General features: G+C 44.1%; 1 protein-coding gene across 6 annotated transcripts in view; it reads left to right on the plus strand.

Annotated features, from left to right (window-relative positions):
- The first annotated feature begins 112 nt into the window (after positions 1-112).
- Positions 113-18,270, plus strand: part of PUF60 (poly(U) binding splicing factor 60) — a 27,177-nt gene continuing 9,019 nt past the window's right edge. The window contains exons 1-4 of one of the 6 annotated variants that reach the window (XM_040547577.1): positions 113-255; positions 12,365-12,460; positions 14,203-14,292; positions 15,309-15,359. In XM_040547577.1, coding sequence (XP_040403511.1) covers positions 229-255; positions 12,365-12,460; positions 14,203-14,292; positions 15,309-15,359 — 264 coding nt within the window. In that variant the 5' untranslated portion in view covers positions 113-228. Of the gene's footprint in view, positions 256-623; positions 758-7,189; positions 7,209-10,178; positions 10,198-12,364; positions 12,461-14,202; positions 14,293-15,308; positions 15,360-18,270 lie in introns of those variants that run through there. The other 5 variants (XM_040547576.1, XM_040547579.1, XM_040547575.1 and 2 more) reach the window with 5 other exon arrangements.

An 18,270-nucleotide genomic window follows, 5' to 3' on the forward strand; every position in this document is an offset into this window, starting at 1 on the left:
CACGAACCGGCAGCGCGCGGGGCGGGGCTCGGCTCCGTGACAGGAACGGGGCCGTAACGGCACCCGCCGCCAACCCCGCAGCCCCGCCCCGGTCACGCCGCTACCCGAAACTCTCGCGAGACGCCCTCCCGCCGCTTGCCTGAGGAGCGCTCGCGAGAGCTCGCCGTTCCGCGCGCGCCCTGAAGTTCTCGCGAGAGCGGCGCGCTCCGTGCCGACGGGGTGGACAAGATGGCGGCCACGACCACCATCTCCCTGGTGAGTGGCGGCGCCGCGCTGCTGGGCGGGCGGCTCGGCCCGGCCCGGATCCCTCGGGGGCGCCGTCCGTGCCGGCCTCCGCCCGGTGCGCCCGCGGCTCTCCCGGGCCGGCGGGGGCAGGCCGGGGCCCGGCGGCGCTGTGCGCTCGGTGCCGGCGGGCCTCCTTTCGGGCGGCGGGGCCGCGCCTCCTGCTCCCCGAGGCCGCCTTCCTCGCGCAGCGGGCGGGGCTGGGGCGCCGCGCTGCCCTCCCCGGGAGCCGCAGCCCCGGCGGAGCTCACCGGCCGCCTCCGGCCGCAAGGAGCGCGGGGCCGGATCTGGGCAGGGCGAGCCCGGGGCTGCCCAAGGGGCCCGGGCCGGCGGCTCCGCAGGCGGGCGTGTGGCGCCCGGGGTGCGGCGGGGTTTTGGGTGGGACCTGAGTTCTCCCCGTGCTGAGGTACGCGCAGGCCGGTTCGTACCGGTTCGTGTGATGGTTTCACGAACCTGCGTGTTTAGAAAGGTCCAGGTAGGTGGTGGGGCTTCTTGAGAGGGTTTTAGTAGGAATTTCTCTTCCACAGAGCCTTGTAGTGTGCGGCGCTGAGGCTAAGATGTGAGCTGTGGGTTACCTTTATTGACCAGAGGGACGTGATGCCCCGTACCCGGTGGTTATTTTTATATTTGCTATTGTTTATTTTACCTACTCATGAAAGGATCCCGACGTTATCAACTTTCATGAGAGTTCATTGTGTTTTCAGAAGGTTCTTTAGACTTCTGCTGAAGTGGCCACTAATGTTGTAAGACACCAGAATAGTCTCATTTCAGAGACTGACTTATTTTCTGTGCGAGTTAGTCTTAAATCGTAGAAATTAAGTAGTTCAGTAGGGCGTTATTCAGCATTCCTCATCCTAGTCCTTCTTATTCTTAGTGAAATACGGAGTAGTGTATGGAGTTGTGCAAAATGAAAATACGTAACCTCTTAGGTGTCAAGCTGCTAGGGAAGGTAGCCTGTAGTACAATAGTTGTGGATGTTGGGAAACTGCAAAGCAGGTGGCCAGGCTCTCATGCTCCCTGCAGATACCGTCTGCTGCTAAGGGGGCTGGATGGACTGCTGGTGTGACACAGCAGGATATTTCTTAATGTTTTTTTTTTTTCTGCCCCCCCATTGTTTTCAGTGTTTGCTGGTGTGTTTTTTTTTTTTTGGTCACAAATCATACTAATTCTGAAGCTGCTACTTTTGAACTCTCTAAAAAGTCTCTCTTTGAACTGCAAAGGAGTTGTTTTTTATGGTCTTCCTTTTTTGGATTTGCAAATATTGGTGCTCATAATCAGGAGTTAATGCAGACAACTCACACTTTGATTCCTGTCTTATCCTTGCTTGGTTAGGACTTTATTAGATTAGGGTTTTTGCCAAGTTAAAGCTGGGAATGAGTGTTCAGGCTTTGAGCATGTGAGGATAAATGTGAATCCAAAGATGATCAAAATCCAAGGGAGTGTTATATTTCTTAGGATGTGTGAGGACACCCCACGTTAAGGTAATGGCAGTCCTTTATCTCACAGCACATTGTTTCAGCCAGTTTCTCTGGTGTCACTGTATATTTTGGTATATGCATATTTTAAAAGGACAATACACGCGTTTCAAAACTAAAATAACTTGCTAACTCTATAACAACAAGCCGCTGCATGGTTTTGCTGCATGCAAGGGAAGTGATGCGGTGGCTGGGCAAACAGAAGGCTCTTAGAGTTGTATGCTTGTTTACTGGAAATCACCAGTGCTTTACAACATAAAAAAGGAAAATAATTTTCTGTGCGTCAGGGGTTCTACTTATGTATGTATATTGCCTATCATAAACTGATTTAATCAACGCTATAAAAGAAACTATTGAGTTACTTTTCTATGAACCTGGTATTTGGAATGCCTATTTTTAAGAGTTGAGCAGAGTACAGTAAACATTGAGTCTGATTATTTTTAATCAAGCACCAGGCATTCAAGCTGAAACCTGTTAGCTTGCACTGTTTGTTCAGAATGGACATTCCCACTCAGAGTTATGGTCCTGTCACAGGTGAAGCATTGCACCAGGGTCAAAGGAAGCCTTAGTGAGGCTGCCGTTATTCCTGGAACCGGGAGTGAGAGTTACATTGGCTCTTCATAGAGCCAGTTCTTAAAATTTACCTTCAGAGCTGGTGTTACTGTAATGGGAGGCTGTATAAGCAGGGGCAAGGAGATAGCACTGGTCTGTAGGTGAGCCCTAGAAATTGGCAGCAGCAGTCTTGTGACCAAAGGAAGCACATAAATACTGTGATGTATGGGAGGCAAGGAGTAAGGTGCATATTTTTTAATCTATCACCTTATTCACAGAAAGGGTGCTTGAGCACTGGAATGGGAAGTGGTGGAGTCCCCATCCTTGGAGGTATTTAAGAGATGGGTGGACATGGCTTAGTGTTGGGACTCAGTAGGTCAGGTTGAAGGTTGGACTTCGTGATCTTGAAGGTCCATTCCAGCCTAGGTGATTCTATGATTCTAATGTGCAGCTCTTTTTCAGCAGTGTTTGGCTACAGAAGAATTCAGAGTAGTTGATGTAAACTACGTGTGTGTTGGTAAATCTGTCACTTCCATCGTGTTTTGAGAAGACTCAGATACTGGGACCAAAGAAAACTGGAAGGATTAGTTAAAGATCTTGTTAGAGCAAGAACACAAACCTTGAGATGGGAAGAAATGCCTTTCTTACTTCACTTGCTCCCAGATGAGGTGGTATATCAGTGTTTAAGTGACAGTGTAAAAGACAGCCTTTCAGGAGCAAGCATACTGGCTTGCCAGAGTGCTGCATGCGTTTATTCATGCTGGGTTCAGTGTTGGTGGTATGAAGTTTATTTTGAACTTCGGAGCTGTTAAACTTCTGAAATAGAGCATTCGTTCTCGTCAGCTTCACACATTGAGTTAAAGCACTTCCAAGTCGTTTTTTTAATAATCCATGTGTTTTTATGTGAGTTCTGCTCTGATCTTACTGGAAAGTGGATCTGAACATCCAATATCACGTGTTAATTCATCAGGATTTGTGCCACTATGTGTTTTACCTTGTGCTTAAAAAAACAAACAAAAAAACCAAACCTGACACATGGACCTAGTGTTAGTGGTCCTTAAAACAAAGAATTCAAATGTCCCAGCAATCACTTCTTGTGTGATCACTGGCATCTTTCCTGCCACGTTCAGTGTTAGTGCCTCTCTCCTGTAAATCTCCTTTCCATGCTGGAAAGAAGACAGGCTGCTCTATGATACCAGCAGAAAATTGCCCTAAAGTAAGTTCAGTGCTTCTGCAGGGATTGCTTTTATCAGGACAGCTGCAATAGTTTCTTCTTGTTGTTCAGGGACAATTTAAATCATGATGGCTATCTAGAAAAGCTTGAGAATTAAGGACAAAGTAACCTCAATAAAGAGGAACCCAGCACAGTTCTGGAGTTTGGTAAACTTAGATTTTGCTTGCAGCTAATTTTCTGAATATAATCATAGAATTGTTAAAGCTGTTGATTACAATGAAACATACGTATTGATACGCATAAAAGATGCGTACTACTGCATTTTCTTACCCAGCCTGTTGTAACACGCCCCGTTGCTCTCCTGGGTGAGATCTGCCTGCTCTTGATTCCGTTATCCGCCCAGTGTTACAGGCCATGCACCTCTGCAATACAGGCAGATTTCCGGCATGGCAGGCTCTCTTCCTCCTGCCATCATAGCTGCAACAACTTTTTTTCTCCCTCTTTGTTATTGTCCGCATGCCCAGTCAGTCAGGCTGAGCAGTGTGTGTGCGTGTGAGATGGTGTGCAGCGCCTAATGCATCCTGTCCCCTTCCAGGGGGACCATATAGTGCAACAACACAGAGCGGACTATCTGTGTGTGCCACCTGTGGAGACAGTGGGCAGTAAATACAGAGTTCTTATAAAGGTGTAATTGATAATTAATGCAATTTTCATTTAATTTATTCAGTAATTTAGTCGGTACCTTGTTGCAGTAGAAATGGAATACATAGTTATAACTGGTTAAATAATTAACGTCTTGCTGAAGAAACTTATATTTTAAACCATTTCAGTGCCGGAAACGTTTGGTGCCACTGCTTTTGGTAGCAGTGCCGTGAGTGTTGTGTGCTGTAGCTTTAAGCACTGATTCTTGATACAATTTCATTGCAGATGCTCCTTGAAAGCTCGGTAGTCTCCTCGCCCACTGTGGTGGTACTTTAGAATGATAAACAGTGCTTGCCGTTTTGGTACTTACCTGATTTCTGTGCGTTCAGTAATGTAGTTGGACCTTTCTGTCATCACATAATATACTCGTGCAATTGCTTACCTGTCGTTCTTTTTGCAGTCTTAAAATCACAGCTCTGTTAGATAATTGGTCCTTTCCCGTAGGAGGCGTGCATGTTCTCTGCCGGAGAAGTGGTAGCAAGCTTTATCAGCCAAAATTAAGTTCACTTGGGTGTTCTGTGCAGTTCCAGAGCACTGATGTTGTTACTACAGGTTTCCGTGGATCTGTTTGTATTTTAATGAGGCTAAGGCAAATTTCTTGTGAATACCTCTTGTCAGGATGGTTAACTTTTTTAAACAGACCTGAGAACTAATTTGGGGCCGTGTGTTTGTGTGCTGTGACTGCACGCTCTGCCTGGCACTACGAGTGGTTGGAGCTTCCTCTGGGAGGGAGAGAGGAGCACCCAGCGGTGGGTCTTGTAGAACTTGCAGTGCAGGGGAACCCAGCATGCATGTTGAAGCTATATGCAAGCTCTACAGCTGCACGTACTAGCTGAAGGGTTTGGAATAGAATAGTGCAGTTGGAAGGGACCTACAAAGATCAGCCAGTCCAACTGCCTGAGCACGTCAGGGCTAACCAAAGTTAAAGCGTATTACTGAGGGCATTATACAAATGCCTCTGGAACATGGACAGGCATGGGGCATTAACTGCCTCTAGGAAGGAAGCCTGTCCTAGTGTTCAACCATCCTCACAATAAAGAAATCTTTCCTAATGTCCAGTCTGAACCTCCCTTGACACAGCTTTGTGCCATTCCCTCACATTTTATCATCGGTTACCAGGAAGAAGAACCAACACCTCCCTCTCTGTTTCCTCGGGAAGCTGCAGAGAGCAATGAGGTCGCCTCTTAGCCTTCTTTTCTCCAGACGAGACAACCCACGTGTCCTCGCAGGACATGCCTTCCAGCCCTTTTACCAGCTTTGTTGCCCTCTTCTCCATGATGTTAAGGACCTTAACAGCCTTTTTATATTGTGGAACCCAGAAGTGCACAAAACTTTCGAGGTGATGCCAACACTAAATATAGCGAGACAATCATCTCCTTTGACCAGCTGGCTGTGCTGTGTTTATTGCACCCCAAAATGTGCTTCGCCCTCTTGGCTGCTGGAGCACTCAGCTGGCTCACGTTGAGCCTGCTGTCACCAGCACCCCCAGATCCCTTTGTGCAGCGCTGCTCTCCAGCCACGCATCTCCCCGCCCAGACCTGTGTCCGGCATTGTTCCAACCCAGGTGCAGAACCCAGCATTTTCTGTTGTTGAACTTCTTGCTGTTGCTGATTGACAAATTGACAACTTGATTGGACAATTGTTGACTTGTTGATAAGGAGGTGAGACGATGGTCAGGGGAAGCAGCCTTTCCTTTAGGAAAGGATGAATGTGTTGGCTTGTCTTACTGTCCTGTTTGTAATCGAGAGAAATAAGATCATGTGTGTTGTAATTCGTTTTAGCACTGTTGTAGATTGTCAGAAACAGCAGTTTTCTTCCTCTGAGAGTCAAATATTGAGACGCGTTGTGATTTCTGGGTTCCGTGACAGATACGTGACAGTGCAGAGCATTCTGCATGTACAGGTAACATCCAGAAGGTATTTTTTTCTCAGCTCTGATGGAGCTGAGAGTAGTTCTATCAAATGCAAGGCATCAGAAGGAATCTACCAAATGAAAAAGCATCAGAAGGAATTGTTTGGGGGTATGTAGTTCATTTGTATGCATGTGTTTTTAAGACTTTTAATGTTTTCAGAAGTTTTACTTTGGTTGAATTTGGTGCTCAGGGAGAACCGAATATGCTACTGGGCAGCATTAGTGACATTTAATTTCCTCTTTCATCTAAAGGAAAGAGATGTTGTTTACACAGATGTGTTTATTTAAGCACTTTGGTCATGAGATGCTATAAAGGTGACATTTTGAAAGGTTTAAATATGTGCCCATTCTCTGTGTAGTGTATCTGGTAGCGTTGACAAAAAACTTGTATATGCCCTATGCTCTCCATTCTGGTAGTACATTTGTTGCACATGCTTACAGTCATGGAAACTAGCTCTGCTGTTTCTTCCATCTGAGCAAAGTGGTCTACATGGGGGGGGTGAAAAGTAGTAGTTGCTAAAGTAATTTGGGAATAGCAGAAAGTCATAGTGCACAGAAAGACTTGCAAAGTTATGGAACTTACAGTGGAATCTACAAATTTAAATAGTAATAAGGGGCAAAATCCTTAAATGTTTTTATATACATGAAGGAGGACTTTTTCTGAAAAGTAAGCCTACTGTGTGAATAAAAATACTGCCTCTGACAAGGCACTCAGCTGATGCTTCTTCCAACTTCACTGCTGGCATGGGGTGTTGCCGCATGAAAACATTCAGATCGATGCAGGTTCCCAAGCACTGGTGCAAGTAATAGAGCAAGGAGTAGACTAATTATACGGGCCAGGTATTTTTAGGTGAAGCTTCTGTTTGTTAATGACTCCTAAATATCATCAGTCCTTTTTCCACTTCTGTCTTATTTAATCTTTTGTGTTGTTTGCTTGTTATGGTTCCTAAAATAAACAAGATTCTGTATTTTTCTTTTTCTCTTGTGTGTGTTTATACTTCAGAGAAATTCTCAGCCATGTAATAAATTTCCAACGAATGTGCCTGAACTCTTGGAGTTCAAACCACCTTAAAGGGCCAAGCAACGCTCAGAAGCAATGTTCATAGCACCAGGTATACAGTTTCTATTTATTTCTATTTTAAAGGAAGCTCGCATTCTTCTGCTTCTGTTGTCAACTTCTCATGCGTTTTTCTTGTTCCCTCTTGTTTCCATGTGTTTAAATAAGGCAGTTTTCGAGGTGGCTGGTGTTAGCATAAAGCACCAACTGCACCAACAGGTACTGTTACGTTGCCGCCTAGCAGATTCAAATTAATTGTGCCAAGCCTTTTCTCCTTAGTGGTATTACCCTAATGTGCCTGGAAAAAGAGAAGCGATAGTCTCAATTTCCTGTGACTGGCAATAGAGATTGGGATCATTTTATATCATCTGTTGCTTTTCAAATACTCTGGAGTAACAGAGAGGTTAGTAATCTTCCTTGAAGAAACTGTGTTAAAAGGTATGTGGTGATAAGTTTTCATTACAGCTGTACCATTGATCAGGAAAGGCGTATGTATCTTTGGTCTCTTCAGAGAGATGTTTGATGGCAAAGAGCTTGGAACCAACCAGTTAAGTAGTGTCTGGGTCTAGCTTCTTGAATACCCTGTGACTTCTAGGTCAATTTGTTGTCCTTAGTTTTGATTATTCCATCTGTGCTGGAAGTTGGATGTTATCAACCAGTATTCAGAAGCTATGCCTTCTAGTGAGCTCAAATGTTAACATTGCATTAAATGTAGATATAGATAGTCTCTCTCTTATGAATCCTACTAAAATGTGATCACTGGAATAGCTTTTTCTGTTGTGAATTGTTAAACTTGATATGCCTTTCACTATGTTTTGCTTGTCCCATATCTCATTACTCCTACATTGCAATCACTCAATTTTTAAAAGCTATGGGGAAACAGAAATAGCAGTAGAAAAAGGTGCCTTCCCTAAGGAAACTAAGGAAGTGTCAGGAGGTGACTGTACAATAGCATGTACAGAAGATTTAAAGAAATGGGAAGGGGACCCTACAAAGCTGGGAAACTTTTTTTAGCCACTTAGTTAAGAACCAGAATGACTTTTTTTTTCAGTGTTGCACAATCAGAATTAGTCTTTGAGATGATACAGCCTTCCTGCATCAAACAGATCGCCATTACTGTATTGCTTTGTTGATTATTTGTTTTCAATTTGACCATGTTGTCCGTAGGTTCGTGTCTGGTGCACTGCGCCAATAAGTGCACAGTCAAAATCCACACGAAGGTCTCCCTATTTTCTTCAAGGTTTCCTTGTTTGTTTTTTTCCCCAGCTTTGGGACTACAACTGGACTGTGCAATACTATCTTTTGATCAGTACTGTGTACTTGAGTTTCCCAGTTTGCAAGCATAAAATGGTTCCAACTATCTCTGTTTTGATTCGTGTATCGTTTTTTTTGTTGCACTTTGATTCTCCTTAGGTCCATGTGGGCTATTTAAAGTAGCTGTGAAGTTCAATCTATAGGGACCGGTGAAGTGATTGCAACTCTAGAACACTGTATTCAGATGCTTGTGGAATAGGTTTTTATGTTAGGAGGATTTATTTGGCTTCTCCTTTCCATGTTCATGGTTCCTAGAAAATGCTCTCAAACACCTCATGGTAAACTTGAGACTGACAAACAGAAGTTTCAACTGATCCTATAAAACAGAGACTAAGAATGATCTAGGCTGTATATCTCTGAACATCATCAAACTCATCCTGCGGCTTTGTTTGTTTTTAAGGTAGGTGAGGTCCTACTCCTTGCCCTTAATAGCTCCTAAAAAACAAAGGAAGCATTGTAGCCTGGTAGGAGGCAGATGGGTTGCTGATGGAGTTGAGACAAATGGCTAATCTGGGAGAAAGTGCAGTGAGTAAAGGATGTATTTGTTAATAGCAGAAAGCAAAAATCTAGCGTTTCCCCATGGTAGCTTTTATACTGATATCATTTCACAGGCACAAGTCTGTTCAGCCTAACATGTATCTGCTACTGAACAGATAAGGTTATTTGTCCATTCTGGTATTTTAAATGGTTGGCTCTGAACACTGAGTTGGGAGACAGGATTTAGGTGAACAACAAAGGCAGGTCCAGATTCTGCTTCTTTAGGCCAAGAAGGCAGTCCGACTCTGAAATGGGTGCCTGCAGCAATGGGACCATTGTGCTGTAGTCACGCTCTTGCTTCTTCCTCCGTTGCATTGATCCTGTAGGAAAGCAGTTCCCCTATGGATGGTGTGTACATTTGAAGCAAAGTCAGACCAGTTCTGTACAAGAAATGGGCAAGATTCTGTTGGGAAAATGAACACAGTTCATTTCTTCATCAGAAGAAATCTCTAGTCCGATAGAACACTTCAGCTGCTGCCATGTAGACTAGAATAAAATAGTTCCTGTTGGAAGGGACCGACAAAGATCAAGTCCACCTCAGACTACTTCAGGGCCAACCCAAAGTTAAAACACATCATTAAGAGCTTTATCTAAACTCCTTTTAAGCATGGGCAGGAATGGTGTATCAGCTACCTCTCTAAGAAGCCTGTTCCAGCGACTTAACTGCCCTCTTGGCAAAGTAGTTTTTCCTGATACTTAGTCTGAACCTCCCCTGACTGTGAGCCATTAAGGTAAATGAATTGCCAGAGGATTTCAAGATAAAGAATGACTAGGTAATGTGATGGCAAATGTGGTGTTTAATAGGTTAGAACATAAAAAGCAGTGTGTGTGCTAGGGAAAACGAACTGACTGTATGTGCTGTGGCAGGTTGTAAGATAGTCTTTTCCTGCATGCACTAATTAGGGTTTCCTTTCTTAAAAGGAATGTGACCCCACTTTATACCCGGAGAGGAAAATAAAAGTTTAGTTAATGACCTGACTAAGCATTTAGCATCAGGCATCCCCCACATCAGCTGTGGGAAAGGATTAGTGGCAGCCCTGCCTCAGGGGAGGAGTAGGTGCGGTCCCTCTGTAACATCAGGAGTGTCAGTGAGGGTGGTGTAGAAAATAATACCGTGGTCATGACTCCAGTGCATGAGCAACAGGAGCAAACGGGCCAACAAATACAGCTGGGGATCACAGTCCGCATGGCAGGTACGTGGTGGTTGTGATATTTAAGGATTGTCACACTTAAGCTTCTGATCTTACATGTTGAACTTGCAATTACTCTAGATAAAGCAGGCTGCTTAGGAGGCCTCGAATTTGGGGGGGGGGGTGCCCTTATTTAACTCCTTTTTAGTGGGAGGACTCAAAGATTGTTACCAGATTGAGTCTGTGCCTCCATGATGTCTTCTGAGAATGCATAAGATGTTTCTTCTCTCACCTCTTCTGCTGTTTACTTGAACTTGACATTGTTTTATTTCTAAATTTCCATGAAAATAACAAATTATTTCTCTATATTGAGAATAATGTGGATGTGCTCGAGCTTCACTTATATTTAGGTGGTATCTATGACTTCAGGAAAGAATCTTTCTGCTCAAAATACCTTACAGCTATTTTGTAGTTTTCTTCCCTGACAAAAGCTGAACATTCTGTTTTTATCAGTAAATAAAACAAATCAGAAAATATAAGTGAAAAACAGGACTGTCAATGAAGTTGTGTTGCTGGAGGAAACGGATAACTGGCCTGTACTGTACTGTTACTGTGGTAGACACAGTGAAGGAACTGTGCTGGTGTTGTCCTGGGCAGTCAGATGTACAGCACGTGGCTCTCCTCATTGAAGTGTGTGTACTTAGACCTGAAGCACTCTGCTATTACTAAACTTAGCTGGCAGTTCTGTTGTCTCATGCTGAGAGTTGTAGCAGCAGGTTGTCTGTTCATTAACGTGTGTTCCCCTTTGCCTCGTGGTAGGATAAAGAAGATGCAATGAAATGTGCAGTTTGTGTGCAGACATGATGCAGGATCTGCTTCCGAAAGACTGCATTTTTCCTCTCTGAGGCTTCAGCTGTATACAAGAATAGCTTTTTGTTGTTCTCCGTTTTGGTATTGTATTTGTAGGCTCTTGATGTTCCAGTGAATTGTGTGGTGTTTTTTTTTTTTTCCTGGAGAAGACCAGTGGTCTTTAAGAAGCATTTGTGCCTGCAGGAAAACTCACTAGCAAGTGCTGTGAGCCAATGATCTGTTCTGAATGAATGGGAACCAAATGAGCAGGAATACTTGCTGTTCTTCTGCTAAGCTGCCAACTACTTTAGTACTATTTTTTTCCCCATGTGACAGCTTTGTTGCTGTGTCAGGAAAGCTGTTCTTGTTTTGTTGTCTGAATGGCTCTGATCCTTTTTTATTTTTTTGGTCTGTTCTTGTTAGAGTATTTAGTGGTTTTTTTGTTTGTTTTCTTTTTAACTGGAGAACTGAGATATATCTTAACAGGCTTTTATTGATAACCTCACCTTTACTTTGACTATCAATTATGTGACTATGTTTGGGCCACTAAAGAATTATTCCTTAAGAATACAAGTTGGTAGATGCTTACCAGAAAGACACAAGCTGTTGAATCGCTTTAACCAAAACCAGTTTGATGTATATACTTCAGAGAAACTTAGTGTTACTTAACGTGGTAGGAATAATTGAGCGGTTATTTCACAGGAAGGAACTTCAGTGTAAAGCACAAGCATGAGGCAAAGAAGTCAGTAGAATACCTAAGACCCAAAGAAGGCTAAGGTTTGTTAGTTGCATGTACATCTGTGAAATCACACACACAAAAATTAGTCCAGTGGCCCAGAAGCTTCTTTCTAGGTCTGCTCTAATGTTGGGTTTGAGTGTCTGCATGTGCAGGTAATATGCATCATACCAAGTATGGGAATGTTTATTTGTGACTCAGTACCTAGAACAGTGTGTGAAATTTGGAGAACTTTAAGAGAAGATTTTAAAAAGAGAACTTGAGAAATCAAGGGTAAAAAAACAGTATGGGAAGAGATGGAAGGAGAATATACAGTTACATTTGATAGAATTTAACTGTTGAGATGTAGGATGGAGATGATATAAGTGAAGACTGGGGTTTATTGCGTTTTTCTTCACTGAAAATATGATGTTTAGGGAACTCTTTAGGTTAAGTATCCAACCTGTTCATCAATTTGTACAGTTGGTGGGATAGCTCTCCCATGGGAAGTGGCTATAATAGTAAAAAACAGTTTTTCATGAGTTACTAATAATTGGCTAAAAAGTCTTCCTAAGACTCTGACAAGTGCGTTGAGTTTCTGGGAATGAAGAAATGGGTCAGATTTGTGGGAATAGCTTTTCCATGAGTGTGTTTCTGTTTTTTTAGGGTACAGAGTCCATTAAGATGGAAAATGGACAAAGCACAGCAGCTAAGCTGGGGCTTCCTCCCCTCACACCAGAACAGCAGGAAGCTCTCCAGAAAGTGAGTATACTTGACATGAACTTACATCTTAGCATTCTTTTTTGGTTGGTTGGTTCTTTTTTTTTTAAGCTCACATTTTTTCCTGATGTTACTAAAAAAAAAAAAAAGCTCACCTGTCAAGATTACATATGGGATAATGACTGTAATCTGTGTGGATTCACATCTTCAAAATTGTGCCCGAGAACTGTATCTTGGTTTGGAGTTTATAGATGCTTTTTGGGGAGCACAACAGGGAATTCCCTGTTGTGGTAGGGGGAGTGCTTTTCCTTAAAAAAAAAAAAAAATCAAAATCATAAGTAATCATAACAACTTAAGAACATATTGTAATTCTGAGACACTGTGCAACTGCCATAAAGTTACTGTGAAGAGAAGACTGCACCACAAGAAATAGGTTTCTGATATGCTCCAGCTGATCTTTTATTCTGTCCACACACAAACATTACAGTCTGTTTTTCCCTTACGCTCCTTTCCATGTAAAGAGACCCAGTAGCATGTGGCAAGTATTTTCAACCCCACTTGAATCGACGTGTCTCAATCTAGATAAAATTTCAGACCAGCTCTGATTTTTGGTTGTTGGTCCTGTTTTGTACAGCCGGTGGGGAGGTTACTGCCGACTTCTGGCCCACTTTGCTGGTGAGAGAGAGTGGTGCCTTGCTTGCTGAGGAGAGCAGAACTGGGAAAAGAGGGGGAAGGAAACAAAACCAAGGAATGTGGGAATTGTGGGATAGGTGCGTTATGTATTCAGTTGAGGCAAGTATAGCATTGTTCTGGGTAGGCTTCATGTGAATGTTCCCGTAATGCTGAAGCTGCTTGTGTGTGTGTTTGGCTCACAGTGTGAAACGGCCTCGTTTCCTCTGGCTTCTCCATAGCTGACAGATGTAAATCCCCTTGTCCGTTTCCAGGTTTCCGAAGCACACGTCTCAAATCCACGGTTTAGAGCCTACTGTTCCCTGGCACCTCCCAAACACGTACAGCCATGGAAAGCAGGTGCCTGAGGGGTTGGCTGAATGTGTTTGTACCCTCCACTGGGAACAGGCACGTGTGGGTATTAGGTTTCCCTTGACAAAGAGCCTCATGTTAACACCACTGAGTGTAAAGCTCAGGCTTTGTCAAATTTATAGAAGACTGAACAAAAAAGACAACTCAGCTTTGTGTCCTCAGCCTAGGAATTGGAGAAAGAGAGCTGGAGCATTTTAGTGAGCAAGAGAGCAGTGGGTCCTCTAAATTTGAATAGTCCAAATATGATAAAGAAAGGGAGGGGTAGCGCACAGTCAAGAGACTGGGCATGGGGATTAGGAGCCCCCTTCCCTTTTGTAGAACCTCTTTGTCCAGATGTTCTCTGAGTGGAAAGGACTTGAAGGAGGCTATCTGTCCTGCCCTCATCCCAGCAGGTAAGGTGCTATGGTGGGATCTAAGGGGCAGAGGGAGGAAGAGGGAAAATGCTGAGTGTGTAGTGCATGCTGCTTTCCTAACGTTGTGCCTGCTGCAGATTGAGTCCATCCAATCCTCTGCTCAAGCATTATGCTGTATTTCAGGGCTCGCAACTCCAAGATGCAGACCAAGGCATTAGTAAGCTGTTTGCCACCGGCTAATGTTCAGTGCCTTAGAGCTTAGGGCTGGAGCATCAGAAAGCACCATTGGCAGCCAGTTGTGTGGTTCTGGGGAGCTATGGTGTGAAATCAAACGTCATTCCCTGTTCTGCGGTATTAGGCTGTGACTACAAAGTCTGTGTTTCTTCCTAGGCAAAGAAGTATGCGATGGAGCAGAGTATCAAGAGTGTGCTGGTGAAGCAAACCATCGCCCACCAGCAACAGCAACTCACCAACCTGCAGGTGAGAGACCTTCTGAGATGCTCTTTCTGTCTTACTCTCCCCAACAAGGTGGAGTTCTTTTTGCACTTAGAACCAGAGCACAGCCCTGAGGCCTGCCCGGAGCCAGGTGAAAGCACTTCTGTTTCCACAGTGAAATTAAAGTATACAGTCCTGAGCCCTCTAAAGAAATGCCCTTTACTCACCTGTACAAATTGCCCCCAGAGTTTTTTCTCCTGTTGGGGAGAAATTTTCTCACCTGTTGGCTGCCTAAATGTTTCTTGAATCACCAGAAGCCAGAGAATTTGCTGTGGGTTTCACCTTCAACTTACATTTAAGGTGGTGCCTAGGGTTACTGTGTATCCTTCCCCCATCTCTTCTGCTTGAGGGGAGGGTACCCCTCTCCCTCGTGTTATCAACAGTGCGGACCCATTTCCCTCCCCTTCACCCAGGTACCCTGCCAGCCTCACTGGGAAGTTCAGTTGGCTGTTCCTGTTAACGCTGGAAGGCCTATGTACTGGGAGAACCCTTAATAGCCATTTAAATCTCCCTTCCTTTGGAGATTTCTTGAACAGATATCACTGCCTCCTATTCAAAGTTAGGAATCCCAAAATTACAGCTTTGGGGTCTTGGATATTTTTAATGAAGTGTCACTGTGGATGTGCTTGCCACATTAAGCAGCTCTGGCCTTTCAGGGCTGTGCATGTTTCTGAGTGGCTGATCTAGTTGAGGGGCTCCTTTTTAAATGCTGGGGGTGAATCAACGACAGTGGTTGCAGAGGTTACTATTGCCTTGAGTCCCCCCTGGGAGAAGACCCTGCTTCCTGAGGCAGTGGCAGCAGCACAACTCCACCCTGACCTGGTGGGACTGGAATCTGCAGGGTCCCAGCGCTGGACAGTCCTTGGGACCAGGCAGTGAGGGGCAAGGAAGGAGAGGCCTCTCTCGCAGGTTCCCTGTGCCGCCGCTCTGCTTGAGTTTTTACAAACAGCCGTAGTATGCTCAGCTCCAACAGACTGAACTCTGTCTTTACTGTCTTTCAGATGGCAGCAGTGACAATGGGCTTTGGAGATCCTCTCTCACCTTTACAATCGGTCAATAGACATATTCACTTCTTCTTGGGCACTTTGTCTTAGTCAGGGCCTAGAGTGGGGAAGTATGTAGTGGTAATACAATGCTCTTAATTCAACCCAGCACAACCCTCCCACATACCCACCTGTTATGGACAAGCACAACAAGCAGAGGCAAAGTGTAAACTCCCCAGAGGAACATCATGGGCTGGGTGCAGTCTGCTGTGACACTGGCAGTCGGGGTCCTGGAGTCAGTTGGCAAAGAAAGCTTTAGATTTCGAACAGTACTGAACACACCTGTGAAATTGTGGGAGCTGCATTTCTAGGGATGCTACAGTTCTGAGGTCCTGACCTAAAACTAACTGCCAAGGTAACTCACAAATGGGCGATTTCTTATGAAGCAAACTCACAGCACCAGAGGCCTGGCAGCTATGGTGCTGGGGAAGACGGGGGCACTACAGGCTTGCAGAACATATTGTAGCCCAGGTTGTAAGACTGCTCTTACTATGCATGTTTCCAGACTAGGTGAATACGTCATGTTTCAAGTAAAGTTGAAAAACAAAAAAGAAGCAGGATGGAAGTAACGGAACTGCAGAACTATTCAGAGAACCCATGTGGTCCTTTAGTACTGGAGTTTCTAATCAGCTGTCACAAAGAGCTTAATTATATGATCCATGATTCTATGATTACTTGGGATTATCAGTTCCCTCCTTTTTCCAGAGATGTTGAACAATGGCCACTGGAGAAAGTGTCCTATAACCTCCACTCTGCATGCAAAGGTTCATTTGCAAGTATTTTCCCATCTTGCTGAAATGCAATGTTGAGTAGGTAAAATGCAACTGGAGGCCTGTCCTCCAAAATGAAATATGCACTAAATCTAAAACCACCTGTTTTCCCTCCTATAACACTCTCACAGTAGGTAGCATGTCAGCAGGGGAGCCAAAATAAAATTTATGGGAATATGTAAGTTTGGATTGGAATAGAAACCTGTATCTCAACGTGAATTTTTGCACAGGTGGTTTCTGAACCCTTGTGCCCAAGAAACCTCTACCAGTAAATATACAGTTAATGTAGATGCATACTCAATAGCATTAACACCACCAATTTTGCTTTAAAAAAACCTTACAGCTCGTATTCACAGCTGGGCAATAGATGAAAAGCACATACTGATGATGTAACGGGAAATGTTCAATTTCTCATTAGCCTCAGGGGCATAGTTAGTATTGTGAATCCTTTCCCTAAGACTGTAGGCAATTGTAGGCTACTGCTGATGGGACAGAACCTAGGAGTCTTCTGAACCATTCAGCTGTGCTACAGTTGAGTATAGTTTTGGTACTCGTTTCTCAGCAAATGCTTTATCCCAAAGCCCATCAGGAATGTAGGAAATGCAAACAGGCCTGTGTACAACACATTTTCCTGTTGACAAGAGTCATCGATTCCTACATGAAGGAAGTGCAGTCTGAACTTCCTATTGCAGTATCTCAGTGCCTGTGATTAAAGCTTCCTGTCTACCTAATCTGCTAAGAATTAGAGCTCAAGATTCCCATGTCAGTTCAGCAACATGAGCACAATTTCCTGGCGTTGTTGTATTAAAATTGGAGCTAGTGGTGATGTTTTTGCATTGCCTCTTTCATTTAAAGCACCATTCCAATATGATGTTTTGGCTTGTCCTTAAAATAACCTTCATAAGCACTTATCAGCAATATTTCATATGTACAAATATTAGCTGTTGCCTTTCCAATGAAGACTGCAGATTCCTTAAGCTCCATTTTTGTACATTGAGTAAAAGGGCCAGTGGCCAGCAAAAATGATTTAATATAGCTAGTGAAAGCAATAAAATCTCTATTCATGAGTTCCTGACACTTAGTCCTGTGCTTAGTTCGCAGGTGTATATTACATCATTTCCTCTAAATTGATGCTGATTCCTGTTAGTGATCCACATATGCCTGTAGTCATCATGGTCTACCTAAATTCCGCCTTTGTAGCTCCAGATTTCTAATATGTTCCAGATGTAACATAACAGTCTTCCTAGCTCTGCCCCACCTATTTCATTAGAATCTATGCAGCAGTGTAAGATGTGGATATCCTCCTGTAAAGGTTGCTGCCATGGGAGAGGACAAATGCCATTTTTCTTGCCACTGTTGCATTGATAACTGAAAAGAAGGGAATGTCCTGTTTGCATATATAGACTTCAGAAGGTGGGAATTACCTCTGCCTGGTGCAGGGCTGCAGTGTCTTGTCCAAGAGCACTCCTAGTAAAACACTAAATTTTTGCCACAGTCTGTGTCACCACGGGTGAGGCACTTCACTCAGACACTTGGGTTAGAATGGTGATGGCTCTGAACCTGTAAATGGACGCACTACACAAATTGAGGGGCTACTGATCACTGGCTTTCATGCACCAAAGCTGTGAAGGTGTTGGAGAACCTGGGAGACAACATGTCAGCTGTCCTGCGTGTACACGTGCCATAGTCCTCCCAGTCACAGCATTGCAGAGCTATTGAAAAGCAACTTATTTTTAACTGTGTGAAATATTAAACCCAGTCAAGAGGCAAGTTTAATACACTTCAGGAGCAGCAGTATGGGGTGAGAACCATTCCTGTTTATAGTATCCCTGTTGTATGGAATAATAGGAGTTGAACCTTTACAGTTTGTTTCCTCCTATGGTCAATGTCACATGTGTTACAAGGGAGAAGGATTTCTTCAGGTACTGTTCGTGTCCACGATCCTTTGACTGTCACAGATGAAATGCAGTCCCTTCTGTTTTGCCATGCGAGTTGTAACGTCCCCAGACACGTCAGAGCTCATTGTGCTCATGCTTGTTGCAGCACTCTGAAGGTGGGTCTCTTGTAAAGGCCTCGATTACAGACCCCCTTAAGCAGAGGTGGTGGGGAAGGCGCAGTTTCCAGCGCTCCCTACCTTCATGCCAAGCACT

The sequence above is a fragment of the Cygnus olor genome, chromosome 2 (assembly GCF_009769625.2).
Source record: "Cygnus olor isolate bCygOlo1 chromosome 2, bCygOlo1.pri.v2, whole genome shotgun sequence".
NCBI classification, from domain to species: domain Eukaryota; kingdom Metazoa; phylum Chordata; class Aves; order Anseriformes; family Anatidae; genus Cygnus; species Cygnus olor.